The sequence below is a fragment of the Bombyx mandarina genome, chromosome 06 (genome assembly GCF_030267445.1).
Source record: "Bombyx mandarina strain Sakado chromosome 06, ASM3026744v2".
NCBI classification, from domain to species: domain Eukaryota; kingdom Metazoa; phylum Arthropoda; class Insecta; order Lepidoptera; family Bombycidae; genus Bombyx; species Bombyx mandarina.
The window spans coordinates 245462-271659 of NC_143213.1; the positions used below are offsets into that span (position 1 = coordinate 245462).

General features: G+C 40.7%; 1 protein-coding gene across 4 annotated transcripts in view; it reads left to right on the forward strand.

Annotated features, from left to right (window-relative positions):
* The window catches only part of LOC114251607 (immunoglobulin superfamily DCC subclass member 3), a 121982-nt gene that overhangs the window by 81496 nt on the left and 14288 nt on the right, over positions 1-26198 (forward strand). For 3 of the 4 annotated variants that reach the window (XR_016323239.1, XR_016323240.1, XM_028185942.2), the window contains exons 4-19: positions 601-745; positions 1222-1293; positions 2126-2312; positions 3196-3336; positions 7546-7710; positions 7952-8024; positions 8302-8499; positions 8955-9040; positions 11235-11316; positions 11674-11844; positions 12274-12382; positions 13185-13343; positions 21381-21514; positions 22298-22464; positions 24827-24926; positions 25748-25896. Coding sequence is in view for 2 of the 4 variants with exons in the window: in XM_028185942.2 (XP_028041743.2) it covers positions 601-745; positions 1222-1293; positions 2126-2312; positions 3196-3336; positions 7546-7710; positions 7952-8024; positions 8302-8499; positions 8955-9040; positions 11235-11316; positions 11674-11844; positions 12274-12382; positions 13185-13343; positions 21381-21514; positions 22298-22464; positions 24827-24926; positions 25748-25896 (2138 nt within the window). In the remaining 2 variants the exon portion in view is untranslated. The remainder of the gene's footprint in view (positions 1-600; positions 746-1221; positions 1294-2125; positions 2313-3195; positions 3337-7545; positions 7711-7951; positions 8025-8301; positions 8500-8954; positions 9041-11234; positions 11317-11673; positions 11845-12273; positions 12383-13184; positions 13344-21380; positions 21515-22297; positions 22465-24826; positions 24927-25747; positions 25897-26198) is intronic. The other variant, XM_089728224.1, reaches the window with a different exon arrangement.

Consider the following 26198-nt stretch of genomic DNA (forward strand, 5'->3'; position numbering starts at 1 on the left):
ATAACACGCTTTACGGCTAGAAATCTTCATAAGAATTGAAGAAGCATGAGTTCATAAGACTGTCGGAAGAGTCTGAAAAAACTAAAAGTTAGTTTCACGTATCTGGTGATGAAAACCTAAACTGACTCATCCATGGAAGTCATATGACCTTAGGGCATCGTCGTCTAGTGAGTGAGATGCACGTTTTATGTGCATCAAACGATTGTATCGATCTACAACTACAAATACAACTTACAGGTTTCACGCGAAACTGGTATGAGCTACCGGAGGAGTAGCCATTAATAATACAAATGCTTTTTTTGACAATTGAAACTTTGAAGTTATATCTCTGGGCGGGGGCGGCATTTACGCTGCGGTTTACACGGACACTAGTAAACTGGCCGAGGGCTGGACTTCGCGCTATAATAAACGCTAAGCAAGTGCCAGTTTTCAGCTCAATGACCACACATGAAGCGACAGTGTCGAGCGCCTGTTAACAAAGTACAAAATACTATCAGCAGTATGCGCGAATGTCTAAAATTGATCAACCAATGAACTCGAGCGGGCTGACCGCGGGCCCGCTGTACTAACGGAGAGGTCTATACTGTTTCCTTGTTCCAGTCATCGAAAAGTACCTCTCTGTGGTTCCTGAGAACAGCACCGTGCGCGCCGGGCAGCCGTTTGTGCTCACGTGCAACATCAGCTCGGGTCCGTCTGCCAGTATCACGTGGCTGAAAGGAGAGGAAGTCATATCAGAGAACGACAGGTAAAAATAGCAATTGACCAAACTGTTAAACAAAAAAAATACGTTTTATCAATATTAAACATTGTATAATGAATAACTAAATTACTTTCTTTAAACCTTTGATTTGGCTGATCCTATGGAATTCCTCAATTTTGATCTAAATAGATCCAGCCGTTTCGGACTCTAGGGAGCATACATATAGGCGTGAATTCATACATATGTACATACTTCGACTTTGTGAATGTTAGGCATTCCTTGTAGCTATATCACGAACTATACGCCTAAACCCTTAGAACTAACAATGACAGTAAAATACCAACTTTATTCGGTCACATAACGTATAAACGTATGCAATGAACAAGCCCGCAAACCCACAAATATTCAGGTATAGACTTCAAAATTATCCGCTGAAATCCTTGAGCCAAGGCTAGTGCTTGATGTGAGCAGTGGATCGATATTCTGATGATGAGTTTGATACAAAATTTTCTATTGTTTAGATATTATTACATCGACAATAAGCATCAACTACTAATACTGAACGCGAAGGAACAAGATGCAGGCGTATATTGGTAAGAGTTTACAATACAATAGTTTCTCAGTAAGACATATTCAATTTACACAACAAAAAAATTTTGTATTCATGAATCGCTAAGAAAAAGTTTCAAAATATTCAAATTGAGTCAGTTAATATGGAGAATAAAGAAGGACAATAAATAGTAAATACGAGTTAACAAACAAAAAAAAAAACAAGATAAACGCACGGATAGATTATAATACTTTATGACTTAGGTGTCTACGGGCTTGTTTGTTCACTTTTGTACACAATAACTCAAAGAGAGACGAGAATTCAATCGACCTGCTGGTGAATGCTGGCTGGCGCTAAAGACCAGAGGCACTGCCTACTTTTAAACCATCAACCGTTTGGAACCTCTGGGTCTGCGGAGGGACTTCGGTTCCCTCTGTTTTCTGTACCGTATATTCCATGGGGAATGCTCTGACGAATTGCTTGAGATGATACCTTCATCTCCTTTTTATCATCGCACCTCCCGCTATCGGAGCAGAGTTCATCCATATTACCTGAAATCGCTGCGTTCATCGACAGTGCGTTTCCAGAGGTCTTTTTTGCCACGCACCATCCGGCTATGGAATGAGCTCCTCTCCAGGGTGTTTCCCGAGCGCTATGACATGTCCTTCTTCAAAAGAGGCTTGTAGAGAGTATTAAGCGGTAGGCAGCGGCTTGGCTCTGCCCTTGGCATTGCTGAAGTCCATGGGCGACGGTAACCACTCACCATCAGGTGGACCGTATGCTCGTCTACCTAAAATGACAAAAAATTATTAAATTAATGTGTTACAAGTAACCTGTTACAGTGACAGTTCTGAAGGTACTCTTTTTCGGACCAGGTGTAAAGCAACCAACCCAGTGCTAAACAAGAGTAGAAACAGTAGTCCTGCTTTGGTACAGGTGGAGAGGGAGGAAGGTCAGACGGGGCTGGCCTTTCTTCCTCTGCAGCAAGACACCACTATCTACGTCTCGAAGGGGAGCAGAGTTGTACTCCCATGTCCAGTAGTGGGCTGGCCCAAGCCCGAGGTATGTTCAAAGTATATGATATGAATAAATAACTGTTTTTTTTTCTGATTTTCCAATAGCAGATCAATCGTTTAATAGCAAAAGACTGAACAGTTGTAATGGAACAATCACTAGAACATACCACGGATTCGTGTACAATGAAATTTCAACTCATTCTTCAAGTCTTTTACGAAAAATTCAAGGTTGGCGGGATCTTGAAATTTTCAATTTTCGTAAATAAACTTTGGTCTTCTCTGTTCAGCGAATTTGTTCCAATTGTCTAAAATTGCATCTGGTTGTAATCAACCTGGTTAAGTTAAATTAAAACTTTTAATACAAAAAAAAATAATTATGCGGGTTTGATTTTTTACACGATGCTATTCCTTCACCGTGGAAGTCAATCGTGAATATTTGTTAAGTACGTATTTCGTTGGAAAAAATGGTACCTGCGGGCGAGACTCGAACACCGATGCATCGCTACATACGAATGCACCGGACGTCTTATCCTTTAGACCACGACGACTTATTTACTGGTGGTAGGACCTCTTGTAAGTCCACACGGGTAGGTACTACCGCCCTGCCTATTTCTGCCGTGAAGAAGTAATGCGTTTCGGTTTGAAGGGTGGGGGCAGCCGTTGTAACTATACTTGAGACCTTAGAACTTATATCTCAAGATTGGTGGCGCATTTACGTAGTGGATGTCTATGTGCTCAGGTAACCAATTAACACCAGGTGAGCCGTGAGCTCGGTCACCCAACAAAGTAAAAAATAATAATTAAAAAAAATTATGCTGGCTTCATGATTTTTCCAGTTACCTCCGTTCTCGTATCTGGATTGGAGTTATCCAGGTCCATGGTTGACGGATAATGATGTCCTTAACGAAAGAACGTTTGGAATGTTACAGATTGTATGGAAGCTAACTCCATCGATCGGAAGAACCGCTGAGCTGGAGATTATAGACCAGGTGTTGGTACTGCAGAGCATGCAGGCGGATCTAGAGGGAGTCTTCTCGTGCTCAGTGGACGGGAATAATGATTTGGTTAAGGTAACACGCGTATATTATACGAGTATTGCAAGGAGCTGCTCGCGTTGAGTTTGAAAAGGATATATAAATGTTTAGTTGAAATGGGAATTCAGCTACCCTCATTCACACTCGTTTGACTTGGTTGTGAAAAACAGAGATGTTATTGTTTTACTTGCAATAATTGATATTGATCAGAACACATGGACCATCGTAGCTTAAAGGAAAAGAGGTCTGATGTACTCTTATAGAGCGATACGTCAATACCGGTGTTCAAATCCCGCAGGCCGGTACCAATGTGGCCACATTATTCGGAAATAATCTTCCAGATTCTAGAAAATCAGTCACATGTTTCGGTTAAATAGAGCCGTAGTCTTTGTGTTTCGATGTGGGTGGGGGCATTTGTCTTGCGTTGCCTATGGAGCACTTTGTACCATGTGACCTCTGATCACAGATCTCAGATTGAGTGTAAACAGGCCGGGTGCGGTAGTAGGTTAGGACGTTGTTAGATTGGTTCATTTCTATGTAATATACAGGGTGTGCTTACAGTGTTTATTTCCATAACCAATGTTTATGCTGAAGATATATTGAAGAAGAGAAGACATATTGAACGGCTTGTGGTGATTTAGTGCAAAACTGATAGTAGAATATTATTAAACTAGTAATTGTGCGTCTTCATAACTTAATATGCTTAGCATAATCGTAATTGTGTGCTTAAACGATGCAAGTTATAGAAGTTAGCGTCTTATTTATTACATTTTGGTGAGAGTCTGAGAGATTAAACCATGTCACGTTATTGATCAGTGTCCTAAAGTTTTTTTTATTTTTTTTTTTTATGGATGCACCATCTCACAGCCTACCTGTTAAGTGGTTACTGGAGCCCATAGACATCTACAACGTAAATTGCGCTATCCACCTTGAGATATAAGTTCTAAATTCTCAGTATAGTTGCAACGGCTGCCCCGCCCATTAAACCGAAACGCATTACTGCTTCACGGCAGAAATAGACAGGGTGGTGGTGCCTACCTGCGCGAACTCACTAGAGGTCCTACCACCAGTAATTACACGAATTATAATTTTGCGGGTTTGATTTTTGTTACACGATGTTATTTCTTCACCGTGGAAGTCAATCGTGACCAATAAATACGTATTTCACTAGAAAAGTTGATACCCGCCTGCGGGATTCGAACACCGGTGCATCGCTAGATACGAATGCACCGGACGTCTTATTCTTTAGGCCACGACGACTATAGAAATAGTGTGATTGCATCTATGCTGTTGCTAGCTGGTCGTGATCACGGGACATGACTTGCACAATATCAGCGGTACACAGTCCCAAGCCTGCGGCGAGCTATGAATGCTGGACAACGGAACAATTGAGAATGTCTTATACATTCTATGGGCACTAATCGTGAAAAATACAAAATTTTTAGCCTCTTCAACTTGAAAGACTACTCGTACTAATAAAATGACCATAAGCTTTTCATAAACATAATTTAATTTTTTTCCCATTCCTCTTCGCTGGTAGCCTAAGAGGCTATTCCGGCTACGTGCGAACGGGTAGGCGACTTCACGGGCTCAACTTGAGAGAATTTGATGACACTAGTCCTAGCAAGAGCAGTGCTTTACAGAATCTACCACCGGATCGGATACACGACCCACTGAGAATATCCGGCGAGAAACTCAGTGGGCTGTGTTTATGGGTTAGTTCGCGCGTCGGACTCTTGACGGTGACCGGCTGTTGAGGGTCCTAAAAGCACCGAGAGTGAATCCAGGGGACCCGACAAGACATGTTTCGGACAACAGTGGCTTTGCGTTGCCCCGTCACAATCGGATAAGTTAACTATAACCTGGGTGCTTGATCACCAACTTTTTATTTTTTTATGTTGCATAGATTATTTAACCGCTCAACTGTTCTTAAGTGGTAACCGAAATCCGTAGGCATCTCTCAAATGTCACCAGCCATATTTACACATGGAGTCGAAGTCTCAAATGTATTGTTTAATGGCGGGCCCATTATTCAAACCAGCGTAAACACTGAACCGATATCTTCATCTTTTTCTTAGTTGGGCATTCTCATCAAGTGGTCGTGATTGTGCTGATGATGTGCACCCAGAGAGACGCACATAGAAGTAAGGTGCCTTATGGCATACAAACCGACAAATCTTTTACTTTATACCGCAGCGCAGAGCGTGAAGCATAATTAGTATTTTGTTAATTAAAGCGAATGAGGTCGTGCCCATATTTACATAGAACTAACTAGTCGTACCCTTTGACCTTATACTATACGAACCTTTGAAAGGGCTATGGATTAATTAACACTTACTATCACGAATCATTTATGCCAACGGATGTTACTTGCTATGCGGATTTTTGATATATATGCCGTAAATATATATATTTCCATAAATAATGATAAATTAACTAGGCCCGTCTACATTAATCGATGATGAAGCAAACCAAGCTGATGTCAACCGGGTACTCGACCCAGAGACAGAAAATAGACCACTGGCCATTTTCAGACATCAGAACCTCAATTGTATTGTACAATAATAATAACGGCTATTATCCAACCGCGCAAACCGCAAAATTGCTTTGTGTCGGAACAATGTGGCGCGGCGTGGTTAACGCATTCAATCAGCGAGTAGCACATTGTCTTCACATGAACACTGTCTCGATTCATGAGGTATGAACATTTACAGACACTAGAGGTCCCGCAGTAGTCGAAATTCGACTATAATTAATTGAAATTGTAAGTTTGTACACTATTATGATTGTAATTTATACTTCTATAATCACAAATTTCGCCAAGGCTACTCTATAAAAAATATTAATAAAGACAAACAATATTTAATCTATTCTCAATTTGACCACAGACGTCAAGAACAAAAGTTTGACAATAAATAGTATGCATGCATGTGTGCGTCAAATACATGGTATGTAGTGTGTGTAATGTTTTCTTTATTGATTTAATGTATCTTTTATGCAGTATATTAAAATAATATTAGCATTGTGCACTTCTTCTCTATATTCTCTATAAGTGTGGAAAATTTCATACTCCTCCGTCCTCGCAATTTTCGTAAAAAGGGATACAAAGTTTTTGCTTCACGTATTAATATATAGATAATGTAGTGATTTACGGTAAGCAGTGGCCTGTCGATGCCCTAAGAGTTGCTGATGTCGTGGATGCGGATAACTATTTAATAGTAAAAAACGTAATACCTACATAAATACGTTGTTATACCGAAGAAATGCATGATATATACATTTAATTACATTATATATTTTAATTTACTAAAACAGCCATAAATATTTTTAGAAAGAGAGCAGTCCCGATTTCCTTCTCAATGTTGAAAGCGTTTGCTGGTCTTTAGTTTAGCGCGACAAACATTTTTTAATGTATTATGTTCTTTAAGGGCTTATTGAAGTACCTACTTCATACCTAATTATTCCATATCAACGAGTATGCTGTACAGTCGAATGTTTTGGAGCAATCCACAAATGTTGTAAAGAGCTTGTTGAACTCGTGTTCTATCTGACTTATGGTATGTGTGCGGTCAGTTGCGGCGTGATTTGATCCAAAGCCCACCTGAATGGCTGATATTTGTCAGTATTTCCCGTTATTTATGAGAACAGTCTGTACGTGGATCATAAGCTGATAAGTGTGTGTTTAATTTTTGGGGAACGCGAGGAGCAAAGTTGTGTGAATTGTTTTATTTCATTAATTTATTGTATCTTAGTGCGTCTGTAAATTTAAAAGTATAGTGACGGTGGCTTATTAACTGTCCAATTTTTATAACGAAATACGTACCTACTTAATAAATGTTAACTAATGACTTTCACGGTGAACGAACAATATTATGTTAAAAAATTCAACTTGCAAATATAATTTGCGCAATTACTGGTAGTAGGGTGTCTTGTACGTCCGCACGGGTAGGTACCGTCACCCTGGCTATTTCTGCCGTGAAGCAGAAGCAGCGGTTGTACTGTAAAAATTAGGACCTAAGAACTCTTGTCTCAAATTGGGTGGCGGCATTAACGTTGTTAATGTCTATGGGCACCGGTGACCTTTTAACACCAAGTAGGCCGTAAGATTGTCCAGAATTCTTGACAATGCTTGCTATGCCGCAAAAACTGGATGACCTAGAGATATTGTTACAAGTAATTAATTAGTCCTAACTTAATGTTGTTTGAAACAAAAAAAAAAACTTAACAAATATCCTATTTTTTCAGACCTACAATGTTACGATTACGGAGCCAGTGAACATCACGTTGCCTCCGGCTTCAAAGCAGGTGTACCGGGCCAGCACGGTGAGGTTCAACTGCACCGCCACCGGGAAACCGGCCCCGACCATCACCTGGTACAAGGACGGGAAGCCTCTGGTTCTGGCCGGCAGGGTACGCTATTTCAGTTTGATTGTAGACCAGTACTGCCCATCCACTTTTACAAGTAGGGTACCTGTTTTATTAATGTGTGTCTCATGTTCCGAGTCGGGTATTTGCATTCATATATGAAAACCCAGAATTTGTTATCTTCTTAGTGTGCGTTAGCTAAGAAGACGATTACGAAAATATTTGAACGTAATGCGTTTGACTTGTAACTCAGGACAAGCATTTATTGTGAACTTTATTTTTCTAGAAAGTTGTACTGACTTCGTTTGAAGGGAATCGTCGAGAGCTACTCATTAGGAGTGTTACATCTGATGATGCTGGTGAGTTGACAGCCGTATTGTACTTTTATATATATTATTTATGGAGTAGCTTTGCTCAGTGAAGTCAGAGGGATGAGACAAGACGGCGATCGTTCAGACGAGCGCGTACTTTTTGTTTCATTTGTTTTTTAAATATTAAATTCTCATCGGTCCTTAGTAAGTATACCAAATTTCGAGTTAATCCGACGTTTTGAAGGGGGTCAAAATCATGTTCAAAGTTTCCGTTACATACTAACATACACGCGTCTGAAGCTAATAAAAGCTTTGTAATATCCAGGAGTGTACCAGTGCTTCGCTAGGAACGCGCTACAGGAGCGCGGCGCGTGGGCGCGGCTGGAGGTGGCGGGCGCGGGGGCGGAGGCGGAGGCGCCGCGCGGGGTGCGGTGTGCGGCGGCGGGGCCCGCGCGGGTGCGCGTGTACTGGGACCCGATGGACGCCGATGTTGTGGCCTACACCGTGCAACGGAGCGTGTCGCGTGAGAACACTCTTTTTTTATTCCTACCTATGCGGATAGCCTTCAGAGGATATTTCCTTGACATGTAGATAGATCAGTTCACGGGGCTCAAACCGAGAGTGTTGCTAACACTGGCCCTAACAAGGGCAGTGCTTTGCTGAATCTATGGCCGGATCGGAAACGCGAGAATACCTACTTACTGAAACATCTCTTTTAAATAATACATTCATTTATCGGCACTATTTGTTGCTCGATTTCATTTACACTTGTACGACACGCCGCATGAGGCTTTGTAAATTAAGAGATGAATCGTACAGAAGTAAAGCTTCTAAATAAAACTATGCTATTAATATTGCGTAGAGGAGGTAGTTTGAGGTCTCAAGCAGCATTTTACCGTAAATTATTTTCTTTTAAACACATAATTGTCATGTTTTAGATGAAGACAGTTTGATCTAGATAGTTCTTATATTCCACAGAAGGTACCATGTACCCTGGAGTGCCGCAAACTACCAACGAAGAAATCGTCACCGTAAATGAACCATTGACTCCTTACAAATTTCAGGTAAACAACATTACAGCTATATCAAGGTAGCAGTGTCAAATCAGCAAAATTCAATATGAAATTATGCAAAATTTGTAGCTTTTTTGTTGCTATTTAGTTGCTAAAACCGCGATTTTGTTGCTTGAGCCGTTCGCGAAAAATCGCAATTACTGCTAACTTCATATAAAGCTAGCATAAAATTTTGATAAATCAATAAATATCGAATCAACTATTGAACCAAAATTTGTTGCTCATTTGTTGCTGCAAGTAAGCACTAACGAAAATTACAAAAAAAGACCTGACGTATTTTTTAAATTGGCAATGATTTTTTTAACACATGATAGCTTGAACTCGACTTGCTAAACAAAAAATGAAAAGAAGATTTAGTTGCTGCATTGAACAATGTTCAAATGGGCCTAAAGAATCAGCAACAAAATAGAAAAAATAGAAACTAAAAATAGACTGATTCTTACGATCAGCAACAATTTTTTTTGTACATGCCATCTTGAACACGACTTGCTGAACAGAAAAATGCTAAAAAATTTAGGTGCTACATTGAACAATGTTCAAATGGGCCTAAAGAATCAGCAACAAAATAGAAACTAAAAATAGACTGATTCTTACGATCAGCAACAATTTCTCTAGTTCATGCCATCTTGAACTTGACTTGCTGAACAGAAAAATGCCAAAAAATTTAGTTGCTACATACAACAGTGTTCAAATGGGCCTAAAGAATCAGCAACAAAATAGAAATTAAAAATAGACTGATTCTTACGATCAGCAACAATTTCTCTAGTTTATGCCACCTTGAACTTTTATTCGATCAATTAATTTTTTATGTACATTTTGTTTTTTATGAGATAATGAGAGAAAAAACAAGAATCTTATGAAAAAATTCGGTTTAGCGGTCCGCACTACCTCACCAGTATGAGTTACGACTTCGCGACACCGCGAAATTTGCTTTTAGTGCTTACTTGCAGCAACAAATGAACAACAAATTTTGGTTCAATAGTTGATTCGATATTTATTGATTTATCAAAATTTTATGCTAGCTTTATATGAAGTTAGCAGTAATTGCGAGTTTTCGCGAACGGCTCAAGCAACAAAATCGCGGTTTTAGCAACTAAATAGCAACAAAAAAGCTACAAATTTTGCATAATATTATATTGAATTCTGCTGATTTGACGCTGCTACCTTGATAGAGCTCAACATTACTTCCTTTATCTATATATCTACTATATATAAAATTCTCGTTATTATATAAAATGTATTGCTGTTCGTTAGTCTCGCTAAAACTCGAAAACGGCTGGACTGATTTGGCTAATTTTGTTCTTGAATTATTTGTGGAAGTCCCGAGAAGGTTTAAAAGGTAGATAAATATGAAAATGCTCGGAATTAAATACAAATAACAATTTTATTTTTCCATCGATGTGTCCTCCGTCGGACGGATTCTTTTTTTTTTCTTTTTTTATTGATTGGTGGACGAGCTCACAGCCCACGTGGTGTGAAGTGGTTACTGGAGCCCATAGACATCTACAACGTAAATACGCCACCCACCTTGAGATAGAAGTTCTAAGGTCTCAAGTATAGTTACAACGGCTGCCCCACCCTTCGAACAGAAACGCATGACTGCTTCACGGCAGAAATAGGCAGGGTGGTGTTTGTTTTAAGTATATTTTATACAAACGTTTAAGTCTTTTATTTATCGGTTGAGGCACTACGAAGTCTGCCGGGTCAGCTAGTGTTTAATAGATAAGGATCGCATGTCTCGATCCATAGGTCTGGTGTGTTAACGAATCTTGCAAGTTTTTGACTGGAATTAACCTATTGATCGTAAACTAGATTCCGTGTGCGTAAAATTATGTTTGAAAAGTTTGCACCGAGAGACGAGCAGGCAGTATGTGATACCCAGGGCTTGAAACAGTATCTTAGTATCAAAGCTAGGTAGCATAGTATAGTATAGTATAAACAAGCAGATTGGAGAAGTGTGTGTGAGAACGAATGGGAAAACATACGGGTGCATATTCGGTTTTGAGCCGCTCACACTGTGCTTGCAGTCAGTGGGGAAATGGCTGTTGTATCACGAACGCACCGTTTTTGCCGTAGACCTTGTAGCCGCCGGATTTTTAGGTCAAATAAAGTGGTGAAAAGACAATACTCCGCTTTACGTTTTTCTAAGGGAAAAAAATGTAATTTGTTAATATTTTTCGTGCAGGTGACGGCTTATATCCTGACCAAAAACAATAAGACCATAGCGAGCGATCCCTCAGAAACTGTCACCTGTCAGGGGCAGGGAGGTAAGCATAATTATTTTATAATTATTATTAACTGGTCCAGAGGAATTTGAAATTGGTGTAATAATGTTTCGTGCGGTGTTCAGTATCAGAGTCATTTGGAAAGAAAACTAAGTTGGTTTCTGTTACAACGTGTTCAAGTCGTCAACAGGGCGAACCGCTACGTCATGACAGCACAACCACAGATTTGTTTGTAGTTACTATCAGAGTAAAAGAAACATTAACAGATAGAAAGACGTGAAAACCAGAAAGATTAATCTAGTTTAATTTGCGACATCAGTATGAAGATATCTTGTAATGTTTGACTTCTCTTAATCCCCTAATCTTAGTTCGGTCAATATTTGAACTGCCCTCCCGCAGTGCCGATCAAGATAACGCGAGTGAATGACGAGAGGGTCGTGGTATCCTGGCACCGGTTTGCGGAGGAGCATCCCGGCGTGCTGCAGTGGACTCTGCAGTACAGGACCGAGGACGACAACCAGATACAGAACGTGACTTTTGATGGTTCAGTGCATCAGTACAGTTTTCAAGGTTACGATCGATTTCTGCTTGACACTGTGTCTGTAAATGAATGCGGCTTAATAGCAGATACCCAGACTACTCCACACTACATTCTTATGTAGCCTCACACTGTGTGGACACTGTCTCAACACAATGACATCCAACTTCAGTGTTATTCATAGGACGCAGTATTCATTAGTTATCCATTTGTCATTGTTTTCTTTTTCAATTAGCAAGCAATTCCTTTATTGTAAGTAGAAATAGCTCTTCACTTTCCTCTCAACGATGGAAAAGTTTGGTAAAACGTCAAGAATTCTTCGAAAATCCCCCCAGTAACTGTCAAGTTTAGAACTGTTGAACCATTTCGGAAATTAGCCAGCACTAGCGAGCAAAGGGAGTAAATAACAAGTACCTGACGCCGCACCACACTGCGTGAGTAATCGATATGTTTGACCATAGCATTACCGGGCACTGAGCTCCGTGTGCTGGGCTGGAAGGTCCTCGGGATATCGGAGAACTTGTCGGATGTGCCGTGGCAACGAGCGGATCTGGACCGCGTACCAGATGGGTAAGTAAGATCTGCATCACATAATTAATGTCCTTGGAAGGGTAGAAAGGAACTGCTGGTGGTTACATCTCATGTAAAATATAATTAACGTTTTATTTATTTATTGGTTAGATGGGTGGACGAGCTCACAGCCCACCTGGTGTTAAGGGGTTACTGGAGCCCATAGACAGCTACAACGTAAATGCGCCAGCCACCTTGAGATATAAGTTCTAAGGTCTCAGTATAGTTACAAATACTGTCCCGAAACGCATAACCGCTTCACGGCAAAAATAGGCAGGGTGGTGGTACCTACCCGTGCGGACTCAAAAGGTCCTACTAGTATGTTAGGGCATGGCAAGGTGTCCCTGTTGGGGGGGATTATAAGCATAATGTAAATAACGCATCATACTTTCGCGATTCCGATCCGGTGCTAGGTTTTGTGAAGCACTGCTCTTTGAAGCACTGCTCTTGCTAGGACTAGATAGGAGCTCACCTCTCCGTCCGCGCGTAGTATATTTTTTTCTTAATCTTTTTTTTCTTAATCTTTTTTTTCTTGTTGATGTTTAATAGAATTATTTTAAGTTCAGCTAGTTACAAAACCATGTTTTTATTTTTTATTTCTATATTTTATACTATTATTTATTTAAATTGTAAAGTGTAAAAGTGGCTCGGGTCACAAAAGTTCGTCTACAATGTGGTCCGCGGGCCTACAGCAACCTACAACATTGAGCAGTTTGGTTGAATAATTTTAGAGAAATTTTCAAAGCCTCTATTGATTCTGTAAAAAATCGAAATATTCAAGTTTGTCATTTGTGACCGCTAGGTACGTGACCGCGGTCCCGACGAACGTCCGCGTGACCTCCCTCGGGTCCCGCGACATGATCGTCACGTGGCGGTGCGACGAAGCTGAGAGCTCTTTGGACGTTTACACGTTTCTCGTGTGTGTCAAGGATATGGAAGGGAATGAGGACTGCATCGAAAGGTCAGGCCCATTAATGTTTGGTATTACGCACCTACAAAAAGGCACACGCAATTGTCGACAATAACAGTGTGCTTAGTGCGAGTTTCTTTACGTTCTCGATAGCGTCAAAGTTAAGCAGCAGTATAAAAAACAGCGCCCCTAGCGGTAAATGTAGGCAAACGTTCCAGCTCCATAAAAATTCGAGTTAACTTTTTTTTTTTTTTTTTATGATTGAAAGTTTACTGGTGGCCCGAAGGCCTTTCCAGTTTCACCAGGACAGGTGGGCGAGCAAAGGCTCAGCCAAGAGGGGTGGGATTTGCTAACAACTGCCCGAGCGCCTCCGAAGGAGACCTAACAACTCAAGAGCAACTGTTTCGCGAATGAATCTACTACCGGATCGGAATCGCGACCCGCTGAGAAGATCCGGCGAGAAACTCAGCGGGCTGATGCATGGGTTAGGTTGCACGTCGACCTCTTTGTCGAGTTCGACAAGTACGGTTACCAGGGTCCCTAAGCCTGCCCCTAGTATTAGAGCTGAAGGCATCTAATGCAAAGGTTATTGGATCTGATGGATCCGTAAGGACGTGTCTAGGGCGTCGACGGTGACTGGCTCCTGCATGATCAGGATTCGGGGAGTAGTCAGCGGCGGCAACGATAAGGCGATTATCATGACGCATAGCCTTATCGAAGTATCGTTCCGACGCTGACTTCATGTATTTCCGAATTGATTCGAGGCCCAGGTCGTCGTGTAGGTCAACGTTCCTCACGAACCACGGAGCCCCGACAGCTAACCTGCAAAAGCGGGATTGTAGGGATTGGAGGGTGTCTATGTGTGTGCGGGCCGCGTGAGCGAACACCACACTTGCGTAAGTCATGCAAGTTTTGTAAAGTGTCACCTTGTTCCGAAGGGACATTTTACTCCGCTTACAGATCATGGGGTAGAGTCTACCGAGAATAAACGCGGCACGGTCACGGACTGATTTTATATGCGGGCGGAATGTCATCGATGCATCCAGGGTAACGCCCAGGTACTTGACCTTCCTGGCCCAGGGTATGGGTTGTCTAAAAAGAGTAATCGGGGGTGTGAGATTCCTCCTCCTAATCCGGGAGGAAATCCGTGTGGAGCTTCCCCTCTGAAATAGCACCGCAGTACTTTTCGCTGGGTTGATGTCTATGCGCCAATTTCGGAACCACTGTCCTAGGGCTAGGGCTGCGCTCTGAAGCTTCTTCGCGATTAGGGACTTATTTCTACTAGAATAGTAAACAGTCGTGTCGTCGGCGAATAAAGCTAAATGGGTCGGCGGCGACCGGGGAATATCGTTGACGAATAAGCTAAATAGGAGGGGTGAGAGGACAGAGCCTTGCGGGACTCCAGCTGTGAGAGGTCGTGGGGAGGAGCGGGTTCCCTCGACTCGATATCGAAAAGAGCGGTTCGACAAGAAGTCCCGTATGATGAGCACGAGACTATCCGGCATGCCCATGTTGAATAGTTTGAAAATCAAACCATTGTGCCAGACTTTGTCGAACGCTTTTGCGACGTCGAAGAAGAGAGCTCCCGTGTATAACGGTTTTGGTCGATTAAGCCCCACAAGAATGTGCTCCGTGAGGCGGTGCACCTGTTGAACGCATGAGTGATTTGTACGGAATCCGAATTGTTCATCGATGAGAATGCCCTTGGATGAGACGAAGTCTCTGAGGCGTTTGTAGAGCAGACGCTCATACAGTTTGCCTAGAGACATGAGGAGGCTAATCGGGCGGTAGCTCGTCGGATGATTTTTTGGTTTACCGGGTTTATGTATGCCGATAACGTCCGCTTCTTTCCACACCGCGGGAAAGATACAGTTCGCCATAGCGGCATTGAAAATAGATGCCAACATCACGATGAGTTGGACGGGTAGAAGTTTAATAACGCGGTTAGATATACCGTCGGAACCGGGAGCCTTCCGAGGACGTAGGTCTTTGATCAAGTCTTTAACTTCCATCGGGGTGACGGGTGGTAACGCATCCGAGGGTGGCAAGGAGGCTCTGCGTTCTACCTCACTGTCTACTAATTCTACATGAACAGGGTCCACGGATTGAGTGCTGGGCGTGCACTGGGTTTGCAATGTATCGGCCAGCAGCTCTGGTTTTTCATCATCATCGAACGCTGCGAGTCGGCCTGAGGGGCCTACGAGGGGGGGCATAGTTACTACCGTATCCGATTTGAGAGTACGAGCTAAGCGGTAGTAAGACCTTTGAGAGGGCGCGAGTCTTTCTAAGAAATCAGACCATCTGGCATCTCGGACTTCGGCGATGCGAGACTTTACGTCGCGTTGTAGGGCACGCATTCGAATACGATTATCCACGGTAGGATACCTATCGTAGGCGCGTATCGAGGCGTTCTTAGCTCTAAGGAGTTCCCTAATATCGTCGGGCAATTTGAAGCGGTGAAGGAAGTCCTCCGCTACAACTTGCTTCGATGACCTATCTAATGTCGAGGTGATGTGTGACGTTAAGATGTCTATGGCTTCAGTGGTATCCTGAGGAGACGGGGTAGAGTCCGGGCTAAACGGGAGCGATGGTGGATCAGATTCAGCCAAGCTGATGCCCAGCGTGTGCCAATCCACCACAGTCCTCGTGACGGGAACGGAATCGGAACCGCGACCGAGCTTCATAACAATGGGACGGTGGTCTGAATCTAACTCTGAAACTACTTCGATCGAGTGTAAGCGCAGAGTTACGTTTTTTAATAACGCTATGTCGAGTATATCCGGGCGATGCGCGATATTTAGCGGGTAGTGAGTCGGGGTTAGCGGAGCGACGATATCGAAGGCGAGATCATCGACTAACGCGTCAAGCCGCCTGCCATTCGGGGTTGTGGTGTGTGAGTTCCACCTGACGTGTTTACAATTTAGGTCACCCGCCAGAATGACAGAGCTTCCCATGCCGAGCAGCGCCTCGATATCACTGCTTAGAACGATCTTATCCGGTGGAAGATAAACGGACGCGATAACGATCGGCGCGTGTCCAGTCAGTGAGATTCGGCATACTGATGCTTCGATGTTAGCAAGCGCGGGGGGTCGAGTGGGACGCAGTGCAGGGCTCGTCTATAGTAAATGACGGTACCACCACCACGAGCAGTGAGCCTGTCGTTCCTAACCATGTTATAGTTCGCGATTTTAGGGTCGCGGCGCGCGGGCTTAAGCAGGGTCTCCTGCACCAAAAAGATGTCAATTTGATGGTCACGCAAAAAATCACAAACCTGATCACGTTGATTTGCGAGACCGTAAGCGTTAAAAAATCCTGTCGTTACGGATAGGGGCTTTATTCTACTTATGTACGCCATTGATTACCGGCGGAGCGAGGGGAGGACGTACGTATTTAACGACGCGTATACGTCAGCGTATTCTTGCACAACGGCGATGAAGTGTTGTGCAGTGGAGGCGGCGCGAATGGCGTCACCCAAAGCATTAACACGCTCAAAGTTGATCGACTGAAAAAAGTCGATCGCTAGAGCGAGATTGTCAGACGCGGTCGGAGTGCTGGTCGCGGGGGAGGAACGAATCACGAGGGAGGGACGTATCGCGGGGGCGGGACGAATCGCGGGGGAGGGAGCTACAGCCGTGTTCGTGTACGGCAACGGTTTAGCCCAGGCCGAGCCGCTGGGCACCGGCGCCGGCACGAAGGCAGGCTTAGCCTTCGGTACAGAGGGTGCCGTGGCTTTGATGTCAGGGCCGGAAGCTCGGAGGCGGTTTTGGCGCGCGACGCGGCGATTTATTTTAGGGGCTCGGGGGCATCCACGGTAATTCGCGGGGTGACCCTGTGTTTGGCACAGGACGCAGCTAGGTGGTTCCGTCGCGGTTTTTGATCGCGAGTGCAAAGAGTCGTGGCGTGATCGTCCAAACATTTGACGCATTGAGGGCGCGCGTGACAATTACGGGAAGAATGCCCGTACAACTGACAATTGTGGCACTGGCTCGGAGTGCCTTTTTTATGAGGGGTTTCCACGGTGATTCCGGAAAGCCTACATACCGTTCGGACGTTAAAGATTTGCTTACCCTCGGGGGTAGACTGGAGGGCGACGAGAACCATATTGTATGGCTCCCTCCCGCGTCCTGTGTGCATGCGGTGCACGGAGTTTACTACTTCTTACCCTTTTGCACGAGAGTGAATCCATCTGTTAATGAGGCGGGAACGAGGTCAACCTCCATATCCGAGTCAGAGTCGGAGGACGAGGAGGAAGGCGCGGGAGCGGCGGACGCGACGGAGGCCGCAGACGATCGCTGAGGTAAAACGGAAGCTGCCGCGGTAGACGCGGGAGTTTTTCGCGACAGTATGGGGGACACGGGTGTGCTGGGCGCGACGGACGCTGCGGTGTACGGCGCGGGAGTTTTGCGCGCGCTTGCAGGGGACGCGGGAACGGCAGGCGTGGCGGAAACGGCGGGCGCGGCGGGCACGGCAGAACAGTTCACGGCGCGTTTAGCTTTGTAAGCTAAAAATTCTGATTCGAGGGCCGGGTATTTCTCGCTTAAGAATTCCGCGAGCAGTGTGTTGGTTGGAGAAAACTCCATTTCTTCGGACTGCCCAGGGGGGGCTGCCCCGGGACTTAAACACGCGCTCGCCTTGCGGCGAGGCCCCTGCGTCGCTAACACTAAATTGGCCGAAGCGATTCTAGGAATTTTAGAAATTTTAGTGAATAGAATAAATAGAATAGAATTAGAGTGAATAGAACCACTGCACAGTTCCCGGGCGGCAATGCCTTGCAATTAGGCGCAGGTACAAATTCCGAGAAACACTTGGGCCACAGATGTGCCACGAACAATGATCTATTATCACCGGTAGTCACTTCCGACAAAACACTTGGACGCCAGATGTGCCACGAACCGAGGTCGGGCAATCGAACGAACAATGAGCACGTCCACGCGCGTCGGTTGCTCAAATCGGAATGTTAACTTTTATGATATCGAGAGCGATAAAAAACTCGCACTAAGCCTAATTGGTCTAGTCAACAAGTTCAAAAACGTGTTAAATAGACATAAAGCTCCTAAAAATATGTACGATAGCTCATTGGATGCGGAATGATGTCTACAAAAATGTTTTTTAAGGGCTTATTAGCACATAAAAAATTGCGATTGTTATAAACAAAATAAGATTTAAAAAAAAAGGAATTTGATTTTTCCTTAATAATTTCTAAAATAATGATATTTAAGGAATTTTGAAAAAAGATCCTGAAAGAGGAGGAAATTTCCAATAAAAAAGTCCCAACTCCCGGAATTCTATCTCTATTATTTATAAAAAAAAAATAACGCTGAAAATAGCGCTCCGCGAGGTCGCCACGGCATAGGCGCGCAGTCTAAAAAGCCGGTATATCACCTAAAATAATTTTTTTATAGTATTAAATAACAATTTAAAAATTTGAATAAATTATGGTGTAATCTAAACACTTGAAGGAAAAAAACCTCGGTGAAAAAAAAATTTTACATCGATTTTTCAAAAATTTACACCATTGTTAATTAACTAACTTTTTTCCAATCTCTGTTTTTATAAATTACGGTATAAAAGTTACAATAATTCATCTATAAATTTTTCCCTTCGTGGAGCTCTTATCATTTAAGTACTTAATAAAGTTAAGCAAAAAAAAATTTTTAATCTTTATTATTTTGATAATTATAATTTTTTTAAATTAACAAAAAATTTAATTTCTAAAAAATGTTATGAAAAAATTTTTTTTTTCGTAATATCTTAATATTGCTGTTTTTGCATCTACCATAGGTTTTAATTAACATTTAAAAAAAATTTTTACGCTATTTGTTAAGAAATTGTTTATAAATAAATAGACTATTTTGGGATTTAAAAAAAAAAAGAATTACCGTCTTATTGTATAGGTGAAATAAAGATTTAGAAAAAAAAAAAATTCTTAAACTATTCTTATACTAGTTTTAATTTATACTTACCTCATTTACATTCTGCTATCGATCAGTTTTCATTTATTTATCAAATGCTTATAACAACTGATAAACAATAGTTACAGGATCGATTTTGAATTTATTTTAAAGATAAATAAATCCTTTATAAAAATGACCTGAGTGTCCTTTACCGTATCTCTTATAGTTTAAAAGTTATAACAATTTATAGCTTGACAAATTATGTAACGGCTGTAATTTCATTATCATATAATATCTAAAAATGCTGTAAAAAATACAATTTTTTTTTTCTATATTTTATATATATGGTTGTTTTTATAATTTTTTGTAGTTTTCGAAAAAAAATATAACGATTAATATTAATTTTTTATAACAAATTGTTAAGTTAATAAACAATGAAATTATTTATAAAAAAATGTATTTCTTTGTTAATCCGCTGAAAAGAGTCAATGATGATTTTTAAGAAAAAAATAATTTCTTAACTAATTATTTAAACAATTGAAATATGAAAAAAACGATTTTAAACAATTAAAACATTTATATAAGATTTTTTTTTTTTCTAAATCTTTATTTCACCTATACAATAAGACGGTAATTCTTTTTTTTTTTAAATCCCAAAATAGTCTATTTATTTATAAACAATTTCTTAACAAATAGCGTAAATTTTTTTTTTTAAATGTTAATTAAAACCTATGGTAGATGCAAAAACAGCAATATTAAGATATTACGAAAAAAAAAATTTTTTCATAACATTATTTAGAAATTAAATTTTTTGTTAATTAAAAAAAATTATAATTATCAAAATAATAAAGATTAAAAAAAATTTTTTGCTTAACTTTATTAAGTACTTAAATGATAAGAGCTCCACGATGGGAAAAATTTATAGATGAATTATTGTAACTTTTATACCGTAATTTATAAAAACAGAGATTGGAAAAAAGTTAGTTAATTAACAATGGTGTAAATTTTTGAAAAATCTATGTAAAATTTTTTTTTCACCGGGTTTTTTTTACCTTCAAGTGTTTAGATTACACCATAATTTATTCAAATTTTTAAATTGTTATTTAATACTATAAAAAAATTATTTTAGGCGATATACCGGCTTTTTAGACTGCGCGTCTATGCCGTAGCGACCTCGCGGAGCGCTATTTTCAGCGTTATTTTTTTTAAATAAATAATAGAGATAGAATTCCGGGAGTTGGGACTTTTTTATTGGAAATTTCCTCCTCTTTCAGGATCTTTTTTCAAAATTCCTTAAATATCATTATTTTAGAAATTATTAAGGAAAAACCAAATTCCTTTTTTTTTAAATCTTATTTTGTTTATAACAATCGCAATTTTTTATGTGCTAATAAGCCCTTAAAAAACATTTTTGTAGACATTATTCCGCATCCAATGAGCTATCGTACATATTTTTAGGAGCTTTATGTCTATTTAACACGTTTTTGAACTTGTTGACTAGACTAAATGTACGCTGCTTCGGTTCAATCGTATGAACGACGCTTCGTGAACAAACAAACAAGTAATTTTACTTAATTAAGATCTCTATGTGAATATTTATGACATCACCCACCGTGTTACCAATGTTAACACAACGTTACAAACAGAAACATTTAATAAAATTACTTTGTGTACTTTGCACTGGACCTTTTTTTATTGCTTCGATGGGTGGACGAGCTCACGGCCCACCTGGTGTTAAATGGTTACTGGAGCCCATAGACATCTACGACGTAAATGCGCCACCCACCTTGAGATAAGTTCTAAGGTCTCAAGTATAGTTACAACGGCTGCCCCACCCTTCAAACCGAAACGCATTACTGCTTCACGGCAGAAATAGGCAGGGCGGTGGTATCTACCCGTGCGGACTCACAAGAGGTCCTACCACCAGTAATTACGCAAATTATAATATTGCGGGTTTGATTTTTATTAAACGATGCTATTCCTTCATGGAAGTCAATCGTGAACATTGGTTAAGTATGTATTTCATTAGTAAAATTGATACCCGCATGCGGCATTCGAACACCGGTGCATCGTTATATACGAATGCACCGGACGTCTTATCCTTTGGGCCACGACGACTTCAACCTTGTCGAAGAGCTTGCAGTTAACATAAGTAGCTGAAATGTACTGTTACCAAAATCTGTCGCACTGACAGTAAGAGCAACACGGCGACGGTGGACAACTTGGAGCCGAACAGCGAGTACGAGGTGCGCGTGCAGGCGCGGCTGCCGGGACAGCTGGTCGGCGGCGCCTTCAGCGACCCCGTGGACATCAGCACGCAGTCCGAAGGTCCTGACTCACGTATCCGCACGAGATTCTAATTCAATAATTATTTAAAATTGGATTTCATCTGACATCTATGCTAATATTATAACGCTGAAGAGTTTGTTTGTTTGAACGCGCCAATCTCAAGAAATACTGGTCCGATTTTAAGAATTATTTTAGTGTTAGATAGCCCATTTATCGAGGAAAGCTATAGGCTATAGAACATCACGCTAAGACCAACGCAAGCGAAGCACCAATAAAGAATGTTTCAAAATGGTTTTTTTTTCCTTTTGAGAGCTTCCGCTGCGTGCGTAAAATTTTCGCTAAAATAATGTATGACAGAATTGTTCCCCTTTAAAAGATCTAAAAAAAGTCCGCGACAGCATATGTCTATATGTTAAGGTTGACTCCCTATAACGTTTTTTATGCTAACCAAATTTGTTCTAAAATAATGCATTATTTGTGAAGATGTTTTTATAAAGATGATATTCTACGTAAATGAAGAGGCGGGTAAAATTTAGCGTTATGCCAAGGTAACTATTCCACGCGGACGAAGTTGCGGGCAAAAGCTAGTCATTAATAAATGTCTTGCTTTGACAAGACCATGTCTTGACGATGGTCTAAGAGCCCATGATCCCAAGACCTTTGTTATTTTATAAAAAATTTGTAAGGGCGATCCTCATTTACAAAGACAAGGGTAATACAAGTGGTTTCTGATGCAATAGTATCCCAAGATCGCGACGTATTGCACACTGGCAGAGCTCAGCTAGTACTTCCATACTGAAACCAAACACCATTATTTCACAGGTATCGAGCGCTTCAACGATTTGAACCATAAATACATAAATTCCACGACGATGAGGGTATCTTGGAACAGCGTGTCGGAAAAAAAATTTATTTTACAGTACTCCAACGACCTGAAGCTGCCCGTTGACCAATGGGCCACCGTCGAGACTTCTGGGAATACGATACTGGTGAGTACAATCTAATATATAAAATTCTCGTGTCACGGTGTGCGTGATTGAACTCCTCCGAAACGGCTCGACCGATTTTCGTGAATCTTAGCGTGCATATCGGCCAGGGTGGAGAATCGGACAACATCTTTTTTTCATCCCCCTAAATGTTAAGGGTGGTCCACCCCTAAATTTATTTTTGTTATTTTTTAGACAACATTTTTTGTTTTTATTTTTTTATGATACAGCATACAAAAATGCATACAACCCTAAATTTTCATCCCTCTACGATCAACCCTTATTTTTTATTTGTTAATTAAAAACTTAAATATTTTTTTGCAAGAATTTTGTTTATTATTTTGTCATGACTTAGAATAAAAAAATTCATATTACTCTGAAATTTTCACCCTTCTACGATCAGCCCCTATATTTTATTTGTTAATTATAAATTTTCATTTTTTTGGCAAGATTTCTTAAATGCATTGGATTTGCCAGTCATGCCACCACCATCATTTACAATTGAAGGTTGAATCTCCGATTATTCTGCTTCGTAACTTAAGCCCACCACGGCTATGTAATGGCACACGATTAGTCATTAAAAAATCAATGAAAAACGTTATTGAAGCCATCATCTTGAACGGAAAGTTTCAAGGCGAAAATGTGTTGCTGCCACGACTCCCTATGATTCTTACAGATGTGTCAATTGAATTCAAACGCACTCAATTCCCAATTAGATTGGCATACGCTATAACGATCAATAAGTCACAAGGACAAACATTGTCTGTATGTGGCTTAGATTTGGAAACACCGTGCTTTTCCCACGGACAACTATATGTGGCATGTTCTCGCGTGGGAAAACCATCCAGTTTGTTTATGTTGGCTAAAGACGGACTAACTAAGAATATTGTACACTCTATTGCGCTGAGAGATTAATTTTTTTTTCAACTGCCGTGATTGATAGTAAAAATATGAATAATTATTTTTGATGCTTAGATAGCTATCAAAGATTGTAATTTGTAATTGTAAAAACATATTCGTTACTTTAAGAAAGATTTATTTATTAACCTAAATAAAACATACTTTTATTCTTTATAACGCTTTCGATTATAAATATATCCCCGCACACTTATACCTAGTAGATAGTTATTTTTATTGAACTAAAAAAATGTTTCCTAGAAATAACATACATGGCTAAATACCGTTTGCCGGGTCAGTTCGTTATTTTTATAAAATTAAAGACTAGTTTTTTTACAATAAGTGTGTCTTTTTGTATGTATATGTCTCACGGCGTGGAAAAATTATATTTAATTGGGGACAAGAAACAAGGGTCTGTTGTGCTGGTGGTAGGGTGTCTTGAGAGTCCGCAAGGGTTGAGACCACCGCTCTGCCGCACGCAGCAGTAAGGTGTTCCGGTGTGAAGGGTGGGGCAGTCGTTATACTGTATGAACTTAAAACTCATGTCTTCAGATGGTTAGCGTGCTTTAGTAGATGTTGTCCCTTCTTGTCCGATGTAATAATTACTGTCGTATGGTGATAATTACTGCGGTGGTGGTCCCCCCCATTTATAATAATAATAATAATAATAATAAGAGACATCATTACCGACAAAACCACGACAAATAATAGACCGGATATTACACTAACACTAAAAGATAGAAAAATTACATACTTAATAGATATTGCAATACCTAATTCTGAAAATATAAGGAAAAAATACACCGAGAAAATACAAAAATATATACCACTAGCAGATGAAATACGACAAATGTGGCATCAACACACCGTTAAAATTATACCCATAATAATTTCATCAACCGGACTCATTCCAAAATCATTACACACATCGCTCTCAGAACTTCATCTTAATAAATATTCATATATCGCTTTACAAAAATCTGTAATAATCGACACCTGTTCCATAGTGCGACGATTCCTTACATCCACTACTCAAACCCCTACAACACTACACAATGAACCAACTCACTTGGCGTAAGCCCGTGCTAGGTTCACACTTACCAGCATTAGCTGAGAAAAAAAAATATATCCATAAACCATAATAATAATGTTTTTATTTCAAGTATCCATGACTCATATAAATTGTTAATAAGACTTAGACCTATGTTAGTAGTTATATTTACATCACAATGAATTACTGTGGTAACATCCCATGGGAGATGGCACCACAGCGACCCATGTATATACAGTCCAGCCTGCTTGCGATCATGCTCAGGATACTGTTGGAGCTGGCCCTCACTCTGTTTACCAGAGATGCACACCTCTTACGCATGGTAGCGTAAAAACAATCTATGTGCGCGTCTGCAAACATCCCTGACGCGCTACAAAAGATGACCAGGCCACCGAGTAATTTATTGTTCTGATACAGCTAACAGGATTAGATCTCACGAAGGAGTTGTACGTGATCGTGACGGGCTACGAGCCAGAGGGCTTCAGTAAAATCATGACGATACCGGTTGAAGTCCCAGGTAAGATATTTTTTCGGTATTTTTTATATCCAATTTGATTATTTTGTACCAAGATGGTCTGTTGTACGAAAAATATAAGAAAAAAAACATAAACCAAAATAATACTAAACATAAATAAATAATAGCTTAAAAAAACTAACAAAATATGCTTTTTTTTATAAATAGGGGTGTTTTCAGGATATTATCAAAATAACCCTTCTACTCGTATCTGTTCATATAATATTTATAACTACTGATACCATGCACCCCACGCTTTTTTACAATAAAATCATTTTTTCTTACACTATTTTTAATTCAAATTTATTTTTTATTTTTTAGTTGGATTTTCTAAGAAAGCGTATTTTGTTAGTTTTTTTAAACTATTATTTATTTTTCATTTTTTAATTGAATTTCAATTTTTTCAAATTTTTTTAATGTTGATTTGTCATCGGTTCTTAATAAGTATACCAAATTTCGAGTTAATTCAACGTTTTGAAGGGGGTCAAAATAATGTTCAAAGATTCCGTTACATACTAACAGACTAATAAAAGCGTATTAAAAACGACCCTCTTGAATTAAAATGAAATTGGAATACACCAGACCAGTAGTAGAAAGGTCCTGGTAACGACAGGAGCGTCTGGTGCGTGTAGTGACCGGTCGTGTTTCAAATCAAATCAAATCAAATAAAAAAAAAAATCAACATAAATGAAAGTACATACTTGTTGAACGTCAAAAGAACTACCGCCAATTCACAAGAACTAGCCTCCGTCCTGAGAAGAATTGGCAAGAAACTCAGCGGGCATGCCTTTTTTTTTATATATTTGATATAAGAGTTTGGTTAGAGGTGGAAGATCTGCACTACACCGTGGGCGCGCGCGGGGTGACGGTGCAGTGGAGGGGGCGGGGGCCGCGCGTGCTGCGCTACACGCAGAACCTCGCGCAGTCGCTGGACTCCTGGGTCGAGCTCACGGTGCCGCACAACTCCGTCACGGTGCGTGCCTCTCCCCCCACTCACTTATTGCCTCCACGTAAGGGTGGGGCAACGTTAAGAGCCCGTTCAAACATGGTCTCCGTTTTACTGGTCCGTTTTGTCGAATATGCTTTTTTAATCGATGTAGCATAGAGTTGTGTGAGCGACTTCACATATGGTACAGTATTCAGTGTACAGTAAATAAAACCGATCCGGTAAATTGACATTCCGTTTCGTCATCGAATGCTGGATGAACGGAATACGTATCCGTCATGTTTCCGTACAATTTTACCGGATAGAAACTGTGCGGGGGTGAGGGGGCC